The 12,500-nt window shown below is 45.4% G+C and overlaps 1 protein-coding gene across 1 annotated transcript in view; it reads right to left on the bottom strand.

Moving 5' to 3' along the window:
- The window catches only part of slc25a13 (solute carrier family 25 member 13), a gene marked incomplete at both ends in the record, with an annotated part of 82,331 nt that overhangs the window by 31,660 nt on the left and 38,171 nt on the right, over nt 1-12,500 (bottom strand). Inside the window, 3 exons of the mRNA XM_080735552.1 lie at nt 1,796-1,880; nt 6,902-6,986; nt 8,763-8,856. Of these exons, the coding sequence (XP_080591678.1) occupies nt 1,796-1,880; nt 6,902-6,986; nt 8,763-8,856 (264 nt within the window). The remainder of the gene's footprint in view (nt 1-1,795; nt 1,881-6,901; nt 6,987-8,762; nt 8,857-12,500) is intronic.

Below are 12,500 nucleotides of genomic sequence, written 5' to 3'. Positions count from 1 at the left end.
TTTTGGACTATTAGGTTTTCGGCCCCACATAATGGACCCTTTAGACTGACCTAGCTGGTTTAAATTGTTATCATATGTATTAAAAGAATTAACGAATGAATTTGAAAAACTGAGTTAAGGTTGGTTAAACATAACTGCACTCTTTATCATTTTGTTAGAATTTAGTTCGGAAATCAATCTTTTCTCCAGGGACTGTTTACAGCTTAATTTTTCAAATCAATCCACACTTTAACTGCATTCAAACCCAACAATAATAAAATTGGAAAATGAATAAACAACTGTCTATCTCAAGCAGGTTTCAAGTCTCTGCAAGTTGACTGTCATACCAAATAAATAGAATCAAATCTTACTCAAAACTCAAACTAATCACAGTGTGCTTTAGAAGTCGCTCTGGATTAAGAGCGTCTGCTAAATGCCTAAATTGTAAATTGTAACAGGGTTCAGGTCCTGTAAGCATGAACCTTTTCTCCCCAGATTTTACCTATAATTATTTACTTATTCTATTCTTATGTACGTGTAATTATAATAAGACATGTCTGACACTGGGTGATCATGCCAGCGTCGGAAAACGGCTGATCGTGTGCCATGAAAAGATTGCTTTAGAAAATGGTTGGACGTAATGTCAAGTATACCCTGACGCAGTCAATGGGCTGAACATGCCAGACCACCGGTACGGTCCTTTACATTTGCTGTGCTGCATGTTTAAAGACCTTTTAGAGGTGACAATGTCGAGACATATAAGCCTTATAGATCGTTGTCGTCGGGTGGAAACCTTGTATGTCCAAAACAGTTTGTTTTGTATTTATCATTTTTAAAATGGTTTAAACTAGTGAAAACAGCCGATCTACAAGCACGCACCGCGAGGAGTTGTGTGCTTGTAGATCGGCTGTTTTCACTACTTTTTGTGTGATGGCCATATGATGAAGCAGTGCTTTACTTTGCGAAAAAAATTACAAATTTGAAACTTGGAGATACAAGGTTTCTGCCCGAGCCCGACAGTGACGATATGCCTTTGTTACCTCCTCTAAAAGGTCTTTAACCATGCCACACAGCATAAGGCATCAACGTTCATTTTGGAGAATAAATACTGTGATCTGATATATATCTGTATTAAGACGTACGACCGAGCACGACAACCACCAGAACCCGAGGAAGAGAAACGGTTCGTGCTGTCATGTCTGAAAACTCTGCTTGTCGGGACGGACGCACAGACAAAAAGAAGTGACCCAGGGCGACGGGCTTAATTAGAGAGAGAGACGGAGAGAAGGAGCGGCAGAGACGCTAGACCTCTACCTCCTCATTAAAGTGTCTCCTATGGGTTGGAAGGAGGGGACGAGGGAGGAAGGCAGGACGACGAGGGGGAGAGAGAGAGAGAACAGGAGGCAGTCTGGAGCCAAAACACAAGATCTAGGCACCTCCTCGCCCCCTCCCCGACCCCCCTCTCATCCCCTGTCCACCTCCACTCACACAGGTACAAAAGAATCCACACAAGAGGCTTTTCCCATGGCACGCAGACAGGAGAGAAGAGAGAGAGACAGACAGAGGGACAGAGAGAGAGAGAGAGAAAATGACGAGAAAGAGAGGGAGCACTTCTCTTTAAGCAGGGCAGCGATCGCCCCTTGTTGTGAGCGAGGGGAACGCAAATAGAGAGGCCATTGTCCTCGCTCCCTCAGCCTCTCCTTATGAGGACAGCGGGGGGTGGGGGTGGCCAGGGGGAAGGGGAGGCAGGTAGATGGTAAGATACGTGGGCGACGGGGTGAAGGTATGCAGAGAGCCAATGGGCTGTGACTCTTACCGCCAGCCACGGAGCCAAGGCCGAACCTGTAGGCCGACTCTGCCACCTGGATGAGGATGGAGCGAGAAGGGTCCCCGCCCAACTGCTGCTCACACACGGAGAAAGGGAGAGAGAGAGAGAAAGAACTGAGCATAGAGAGACTACTGAATATTGCATAAAACATTGGATAACACAGATAAGAGCAGGTGGAGACAAGACAAACAAAATAATGTTTAGTTAATTGAAAAATAAAAATGAGTTTTTGCACACACACACACACACACACACACACACACACACACACACACCCACCCACCCACCCCAGGGCTCGACTTAGTCAGCTGTGCCACACTGCACACACTGTGTGCACTTTACCGTGGCGGCCCCCGCTCCTTGATTTTTAAGGAAATTATATTTTTTCATGAGGAGCTTCGTGAGCTTCTAGATGTGTCACACTACGTTGCACGTATAATTGGGCCACCCATGTTTTCATGCTCTCCTTGGTCTAACGGCTCCCCCTATGGTAACAGCTTTCTATGGGTCACAATGGTGTCAGTAACGTAGACCACTGTACGTCTAAGCGAGGCTGCTGCGCCTGCTTGCTAGAATGTCTTTTTGCACAGTGATTTCCACGCAAGAATATCAGATTCTCCGAAGGATCATCTGTTGCTTGCCATGAGGAGCAATGAAGATGGAGTGGGGGGGTGACCAGACGTACCACGCTAGCTGTCGAAAGTATAGAAACCGAGTGTCACTGACTTCATTTGGGAGAAAAAAGAAAGCAACCATTGGTGTTGTGTCACTGAAACAATGACTGATAGACAAACATAAACCAGTAAGATGCCTAAGGGCGACAAGCAATGTCTTGCCATGTCTTGGCCATCTGGCCAGTGACCAGTTACCCATATATGGAGACCCCTGGTACCCATATATGGAGATCCATGTACTGTATATGGAGATATGCAGTGAGACCCTAAACATGCTCACTCAGGTTTGTATTGTAAAGTACAATGTGTGATGTCATCAAGTTGTAATTTGTAATACAAACCCCCAAATCAATCCTCCAGTTCTAGGCAACACAGAAGAGGGGGAACTTTTTTTTAATTTCCACATTAATGACATAGTTCAATATTGAAAATGGGTGGTCTTCCCCTTTAATATTGATGGGCTTAACATCAGGGATCTCCATATATGGGCATAAAGGGATTCTGTTAGTGTGGTTCCCCTGACATCACAGTGATGTCAGAGCCACCACGCACACCCTCACATGAACCATTGGCTATCCCTTCCACGGTTTGCTCTTTTTCAGTCAACTTGCGGGTCTAGACCCACAAGAAAGAAAAGAAAAAACACCATTACTGCATCAAAAGTAATCAACCATCAACTATACTATAAAAACTGTTCAAACAATTATCTAATGTAATCCTGGGCTACACTCCCTCTGCCAACCTGGTGGAGATAACGGACTGACCTCATGCTTCCTTCTATGCATGAGGAGTCCAAGTTGCTTCTTTTCACCTGACAGGAGGGAGTTTTCCCGGTACAATTTCGAGGCAACAGTAGCAAGGGCCGTAGACAGTCACACAGCACTGCTTTACAGCCAGTTACTCAAATGAATTGAATTGAATAATGTTGTTTATAAATGGTTCCTCATTGACCTCATATCACTTTATTAACACTTATGGTGCCAACCCCGAGTTTGTATATAGCTGTGCCAAGCCAGAGTTTCCCGAGTTGGCCGTTTTTGGGCATGGGCAATCCCTACTCTCCTTACTTCCAACTTCTGGTTTCGGCATGATCGCGAAATGCATGTTTGACCCCCAGAACAGCCCATGACAGCTCCCATGGCATCCATGTTTGTTTACATTTAAAGAAATCACTATAGCCTATATCTTTTGAATGCCTGAACGGATTTTGTTTGAAAGCTATGAATGACGTGCACACGTGTGGTGCATCATCCGTGCATGACCCGTGTTAGTGTACATCGTGCACATTAAAAGGTAAGAATTTTGGCAATTCTGGCAATGGAAGACATTGAAGATTTTAATGCTTGGCACAAAGCAGGTTAAAGAAAAACACATTTGATAACTTTTTATCATGCCCCTACGGTCACCACTCGCCATTAGGGCATTTTACTTGTGATCTTACAGTATTAGACAGTTATGTACAGTACAGTATCTTATCTCAAATAAGCTGTAACTGTGATCATCGCATTCTGTTGTTGTTGTTGTTGTTGTTAGTAGCCACATAGTAACATTCAGAAGCCGTACCAATATAATTCTGGCAAGTATCTATCTAACATCTTTTACCTCTTACTGCTAAAATGAAAAACACTCTTGGGTGGAATGTGCCAATACATCTGCCAGAGATTGTGTGTGTGTGTGTGTGTGTGTGTGTGTGTGTGTGTGTGTGTGTGTGTGCGTGCGTGCGTGCGTGCGTGCGTGCGTGCGTGCGTGCGTGCGTGCGTGCGCGTGCGCGTACGGTCAGTAAAGATACAAATACAGAGCTAATACTACAAGAGCAAAAGAAAGAAAGGCCACCACCACACCACTGCATAACATACACTACATAACATACAGCAGGGCATAAGCACAGTAAACGTCAAGAATATTATGAGGATTAAGCAGCGATATGATGATTTTGTTCAAAGCCATATAACTGCAAATAGATCTGGACCAGTCAATGGATCAGTTGGGCTTTAGTGACATTAACAGCACTGTCCCGACCACAAGTGGTACCTGTTGCTTTGTGCCTGGCCTCTGGTCCCTGGGGAGAAGGGGGGGTTGGAGTATGTGAGTATGTGTGTGTGTGTGGGGGGGGGGGGGGCTCTGTGACAGGTCCACCTGTCAGAGCCTCCTACTCACAGACCTCACGGGCCACCACCACCCCCAGCAACCATCCATCTGGGGGGGGGGGGGGGGAGGAAGACAGCACTAGAGAGGGAGGAAGACAGCACTAGCTGACAAAGTGATAAAGAGTGAGGGAGTCTGCCAGACCTAGAGAGATAGAGGAGAGAAAGAGAAAACAGACCCCCAAAAAAAAAGAGAAGAGGCAAACAGAATAGACGATGGAGACAGAGAGAGCGAGAGAGAGAGTGTACAGGGGCGTCAATTGGGTATGGCAGGGGTATGCAGCTGGCATACCCTGGGTCCAGGGGGGAACATAAAAGTTACTTTTAAATATAAATCCATGAATGTCTCTTTGTCTATCTGTTCTGGTTATTATGTTGTTAAATTACAGTAAAATAACTACAAATGCAAGATTTTACAAAAAGGTATTATAATGATATTCTCCCACACTTGTATTTCTCCCCATCTTGACAAGATGGTATATTCCCAGGTTATGCAGGTCAGCTGCACAGGTGCAATGCATTATTGTTAATTGTGGCACGTTTTGCCAAGTTTAGCTGCACTTGAACAACTGTTCCAGGCTGCCCAAGAGACCGTAGAAACGGAGGAAAAAATAAAATGTACTTCTTAAAAGAAATGTATCATGCCTGTTGCTAAGGTACTGTATAAGACACCAGTCATGTTGCCATACCTTAGCTTTTTTCTGAACTGACGCCACTGAGAGAGAGTGGTAGCCAGCGAGAGACGAGGAGAAAGGGTTCCAGTGAGCTGGCGGCCAGCCCGCGAGGCCAAACCACACGGGCCTAAAGCGGCTCATTGTGGTGGGACTGGCGTCTGTGGAGCTTCAGGGCCCCTTGCTCGCTCCCCTTTGGCCCCAGCCTGCTCCAACATGGCCTGGAACCCACCCTGCAAACGCAATGCTGACCAAACTTCTAAATAAAAAAATAAAAAGACGTTTTTGTCTGCCTGCCCAGCTGTCCATCTAGCCTTTTCTGTTATTCTTTTTCTGTTTTCCCCCTCTTAGGAGCTTCTAAGACCACCCCTCCCCCATCACCACCACCACTCCTCCTCATCCTCAAATATTGCTCTCACTTTTTGCAGTGCTGGTGATAGATCTTTTGGATTGCTCGGCTTGTCTTTTGGTGGAACTGGCTTTGTGAGCGCACTTTTGTCGTCCTCCTTTTTTTTCAGTTTCTTTTGAAAGACGTCAACCACATGTCAGAGAGAGAGAGAGGGCTCTAGTGGTGTTTTCTCCCAGCAATGTCTCCCAGAGGTCAGGTCTACGACGGGGAAGTTCTTTCTCAAACATTTTTTGCTTTGGTTGTTTTTCAGTGAACTTTTGAGACTGACCAGGCTGACAGAGTCTGGCTGACTGGTATTTTGGGACAGACACACGTCTGTGGTTCAGCGCTTCGCTTCTCGTTTGAGATGTCTGACGTGGATCTACTGTATGTCCCCCCCCCCCCCCCCCCCCCCCCGTTGTATTTCCTCTGCGTGAGATCTGACTGTACACCAAAGTCCAAAATAAAAGAGTAAAGAATCAAAAGTCAATCCAAAGGGCACAGGTTTTCCCTGGACAGGAGAAACCATTGGACTTGTGCGTCACAGGTCGTTTGAGCTTTGAACTCCAGCCAGTTGTGTAAAAGAAACTAAATACATTTAGTTAAGTACTGTACTTAAGTACAATTTTGAGGTATTTGTACTTTACTTGAGTATTTCCAATGTCCAATACTTTTACTTCTACTCCACTACATCTTGGATCCAAATATTATACATTTACTCACTACATCTATTTGAAAACTTTAGTTATTAGTTACGTTGCAGATATAAATGACTAGAAGGTGGGACGAACGGTTTCTCGAGATATGCGGATTACATATACAACGCACGCACGCACGCAGACACGCAGAGATTTGTCGCATTTATAGATAGATAATATTATAAAACATACATAAACCACATTAGCCCTATTTTATACCTAGGCTATTTGAAAATAGCCGATCTACATCGCGACACGTTGTGAGCTTGTAGATCTGCTATTTTCAAACATTTCGTACTCTTACTTTTAGTACTTTAAGTACATTGTGACTCCAACACTTTCATACTTTTACTCAAGTGCATTTTTAATTCGGGACTTTTACTTATATATTTCTATATGTCGCTAGTATTACTTAGGTAAAATATGTGAGTGCGTTTTCCACCACTGTCCTCCAGCCAGCAGGGAGGAGGGAAGCATGGAAGGACAGCGGACATATCAACAGGTCTTCATATTCTCTACCTGTCTCTGGACCTCGGCCAAGTTATAGGGCAGGGCGCCTTCCTCCAGAGGGGAAATCTTCTCAATGTCCACCAGTCCTACACGTCTGGAGGAGAGAGAGAAGGAGTGAAGGACAGACAGAGAGAAGGGGGAGGGGGGGGGGGGGGGGGATGGAGAGGGAGAAAGGTTTCATGTACCGTTCAATTGCCACGAAAAAGAAAAAGGCTCTCAAAGGCTTATAGTGTTTCAAACCAGTGCATCGGAATGACTCAACGTGTGACCTTTCCGGAGCAGAGTGGTCCCGTGTGAAATGCATTTTTGGTTCAAGGACACTCAATCCTTCGCCATGTGAAAATATCGTGGAAGTCAAAAATTCCGAACCCCGGCGCTAAGGCGTGATTTAGCCGTGACACCTAATCTAAAGCGACGGCCGACTCCCATCCCCTCTATTCCGTCGTCCAAACGAAACAAAAACATCAAACCTTTGGATATGGACCCCCACACACACACCACACCCCACACCTCCCCCCAACCCACCATCATCAGCTTTTTCCATTGCATCCCCTTACCATTCGCAGATTTCCCAGGCTAAAGGAACAGCGAACAGCCAAAATGCACCCTCCCTCCACCCTCTTTTCTTCGATTATTGGAGCAATTATTTCCCGCATCTCCAATCAAGGGGACTGGGGAAGGCTATTAAAGTATCCCGTTGCTCAGAAATAATAATCAGGTGCTGTGTGTCCCGGGCCAGGGTTAGAAATTACCAGCGTGCTCTCCCGGTCAGCGCGCGAGGCCAGACGCATAGGAGAGTAAGGGAACGTGAGATGCGAACAGCTGTTGTTATGCAATCATAAGGGGGATCAGAGGAGCCCTTCTAACTCAGACACACATGCATTTTATTTATCGTTTTTAATAAATAGCAGTACAGACAGATCTTAGAATGAAAGGTGAGTCTCTCGCATCGATGTAGTCATGTCTGGTTCTTTTGATCACCCGGAGAGGAGTTTGAGAGGAGAGAGAAGGCAATCATTTTCATTCAAGTATCAAAGTGGAGGTGCCCTAGCTTCAGCCACTTTAACCCTGGTGTTCCTATTTTTGCACGTATGAAGAAAATGACAAAATCTGTAAATTCTTTCAAAATTAGCCAAAATTATTACGACAAAGTATATTTTAAGTGGAAGGAGGAGGGCCACATCTAGGGTAGCTTTACTCATCAAGAACCATATTGTCACTGTCGGGCAGAAACCTTGTATCTCCAAATTTCAAAGTTGTACGTGTTTTCGTAAAGCAAAGCCCTGCTTCATTATACAAGACTGTCGCACAAAACTAGTGAAAATAGCCGATTTACAAGCACACAACGCCTCGCGTGCGAGGCGTTGTGTGCCTGTAGATCGGCTATTTTCAAGTTCTAGAACCAAGTGGCCCCACATAGAACCTCAGAATCTTTCGTGGATCTATAAATGGACCTGTTTTGCTAGGAATGCACCCTTTAGGAACCCTGATTGCTTGGAGAAATCGCAGAGGTATACGACCACTGGCTACGTGCCGTTTCTCCATACTGCCGATGGTTACTAAAGAATGTCGGTGTGCCTGCGTGGGTCTATTCTAGGAGCCCCAGATGACTCAGCCGTCTGAGTGGGCAAAAGGTTTGTGTATAACAGTTTGTCTAGGTTGACATGTATTTTCTTTTTTTTGGTGTGTACATAGATGCGTGCAAAAAAAACGGCATTACTGTGTGCTGTTGCAATATGCAAATGTAATATGTAATTGTGTGTTTGCATGTGTTTCGTGTGTGTGTGTGTGTGTGTGTGGTGTGTGTGTGTGTGTGTGTGTGTGTGTGTGTGTGTGTGTGTGTGCGCGTGCATGCGTGCGTGTGACATACCCGCGGGGTTCGTTCAAGTCAGCCAGCTGAAAGAGAATGTCCACCTCCATGGGAGTGACCTGGCCAAACTTCTGAGCTGCCACAATGAACTCCTCTATAGAGAGACAGACAGAGATGTGTTCTTTCAATTCTCAACTGATGATATTTACACAGCAGAGTGCGCAAGTACTGCATTCGGTGACGTCCGTTTCCGTCCGACAGTACAAAAGCCAATTAGCCAATGAGGGAGCAACATTCTCGGAGACGTCACCACCAACCAACAAGTGTCATCACATACCCAGCACTGATCTAAGTACTCGCACGCTCTGCTGGCGCACAAGTAGGCCATATATGGCCACGTGCACAAGACGCAAGTTGTCACCTCGAAAGTGTTATAGACAAGTAACACTCCCTAAGGTTGAGTAGCGAAGATTTTTTTTTAAATTGCAAAAAAGAAACACGTTACTTCTTATAGACATACAGTATGCATATGAGACATTGTGGGGGCAGACATTAATTGATGATAAATATTGTGTGCAGGCGAGCATAATTGCATGTAAACTTACAAGCAAAGGCTCTTCAAAGCACATGTGAGGAGGAGATCTGTACACTTTGAGACGCCGCCACAGGGTGACCGTTGCTTCACCAACTCAGTCGATTCATCGTGCACTGAGTCTTGAGTTAGTTGAAAAGATTTGCTCTGCCCCTAGCATAGCTGGCCCCAGACTCCCATTCAAACCCCAATATTAACTCATTGAATGCCATTTCAAGATGGCCCCCAAGTACCAGACTGCCACTATCCTAGATTTCTAGTGCACGGATCAATTTTTAGTGCACGGATCGTGCACGTCCATGCACCATATATGCATCATATGTGTAGTACTTTTTAACAGCTTTCAAACAAAAAAATCCGCTTGGAAATCCGTTCAGGCATTCATGAGTTACAAGCCTTCAAAGTCAGACAAAACAGCCATTTTTGACATTTTGAAAGATGTGTTTGTTTGTTATGGGGCTACACATGCAATTTCACAATTGCGATCATGCCTAATACATTTGAGGCATTTTTTGAAATTTTTTTATAAAAAAAAATTTTGAAAAAAAAAAGATTTTTTTTTTTAATGGCTTCCAACTCGGGAAACTCGGGCTCTGGCAGCCTGGGACTACTGTAATAACTCGGGAAACTCAGGCCTTGGCAGTCAATGAGTTAATACTGCATTGTACAAAGCACTTGATGTCCCATTAAACGGCAACGGGATTCATTCAGAACGCACCGTACGGAGGCTGATCGGTACTTAAGACGGCACTTCAACCGCTGCTCTCACTTTACACTGCGGTTTAAGCCCTTTACTTTTTCATGACACGACGTCCTGATCCGCCAGCGAGGAAGTGTCAAGGCCCGTTCAATCGATCACAGGAAGGTAGAATGGAAAAAGCAGGGCTTCAATGGTATATTTCTGTAGGCAGGTCTAGGTTGCGGTAACCCGAGATGCGGGTCTATTGTTGCCGGGGATAATGAACAGGTTGACTGTAGACTGGCTTTACAGTGCGGGAGTCAGCATTGTGAGAGGCTGCTTATTCAAAGAGCAGCGAGCTGGGCTTGTGACAGAGACGTCCTACACTGGAGCCATTCACCCCGCCGAGGCTCACCTTACCCCTGAGGCATTCTCTCACACACACACACACACACACACACACACACACACACACACACACACTCCTGCGTGCACGCGCTCGCACACACTAGGGATGGGACGATACGCGATGTTATCGCTCATCGTGATAAAAAACTTAAAAAGATTTAATTTAGCATGATATCGTCCTCCGTCATGCACTGGGATCAATTCACCTTTTATTTGCCGAGCTGCATATCCGGTACCATTTAAACCCTCTATAATTGGTAAAAGGTACTTATAATATATGTACTTGTGAGTCTTTTTTTCACTCTCTATCAAATGTCTTTAAAAAAAATAGCAGATCTACAAGCTCGTAAATTTGGCAATTTTCTGGCAAATGTTCGGCCCCAGGATAATGGATTTTGATCGTGATAATATCGTAAATCGCGATTTCTTTTGTCACAATAATCGTGATATGACATTTTCATATCGTCCCATCCCTAGCACACACACACACACACACACACACACACACACACACACACACACACACACACACACACACACACACACGCGCACACACACACGCACACGCACACACACACACACACACACACGCAAGCACTTCCAATAGCGCGGCAGGTATGCAAGAACGCACTCACATGCTTGAGTGAATGAATGCACAGGTATGTGCACGTTAACACGCACACACACACCCACACCCACACACACACTAGTGTCTAGGGAGATCACAGATCACACCGTTGATAACCTGTCTATCTGCAGTCCACACACACACACACACACACACACACACACACACACACACACACACACACACACACACACACACACACACACACACACACACACACACACACACACCACACACACACACACACACACACACACACACACACACACACGCCTATAGCCTATTAAACTGATAACCCGGGTCCCACATAACTGCCTTGTCCACACACAGTTCGCTGGTTGTCTGGCCCCTGTGTTTCTATACAGGCTTTGGGGCTAATCTGTGCCACTCTACCAGCTGAATGCACTTTATCTTAAAAGGCTTGGCTCTTCACTTACACACGTCCACCCTCGTCTCTACCCAACCTCACACTTCCAAACTGTATGCTCTATTACAGAGGTACAATGAAGGGGGGGGGGTACATAACAGACTTTTGGAATTTCCTTGCTGACAACTTAAAACTAGAATCGTTTTAGCTTCCCCACACAGCAGCACACCGCATAGTTCCATATAAGCCCAGACATTCTGATAATGTCTTTTCTGCATTGAAACGGACGCACGTGGAAACCCGGAGTTCACCTGTATGTGCCTAGAAATATTGTACGCCGTACACATTGTCACGACCAGCCAGGAAGTGGGATGTATCTTCCTGAGAGAAGTGCACCATAATCCTAGCAGCGGGTGCATTGTTGTGGCCTCTCATATGCACACACACAATCATTCATATACATACTGTAGGAACACACACACACACACACACACACACACACACACACACACACACACACACACACACACACACACACACACACACACACACACACACAGTTAGCCAAAACAGTGGCCTTGCAGCACACATGGAACCTATCAAGATTAGCATGCATGCGTGCATGCTAGTGTATTAGCCTGTTTGTGTATGCGTGCATGGAAGTTGCGTCTCTGAGTGTACGCACATGTCAGGGTAACATGCCCGCGCGAGTATACGATACGTGTATGTGTGTGTTGTTGGTGAATGTGTGTGTGTGTGTGTGTGTGTGTGTGTGTGTGTGTGTGTGTGTGTGTGTGTGTGTGTGTGTGTGTGTGTGTGTGCGCAGGGGCGTCACAAGGGGGGGGGGGGGGGGGGGGACTGAGTTACTAGGGCCCAAGGTGGAGGGGCCTTCATTATTTTAAACTTTAGCTATTGAAAAATCTACAGTACAAGGTCACAGCGCGGCACTCTGTGCCGCGCTGCGAGCTTGTAGATCCGCTATCTTTGAAAAGTCGAAATGTGTGCAAATCTTAGAACATAATGTATTTTTTAAGCGAACATTTCTAACTCAAATTCTTCTTCTGGGGGATCCCTGGAACTAAATATTTTGATATGGGAAACATAGGTTTTTCAAAAAACCTTAG

The sequence above is a fragment of the Nannobrachium achirus genome (genome assembly GCF_963921795.1).
Source record: "Nannobrachium achirus genome assembly, chromosome: 10".
Taxonomy (NCBI): domain Eukaryota; kingdom Metazoa; phylum Chordata; class Actinopteri; order Myctophiformes; family Myctophidae; genus Nannobrachium; species Nannobrachium achirus.
Note: the sequence above shows the minus strand (reverse complement) of the source record. Positions and strands in the feature narration are given on the sequence as shown.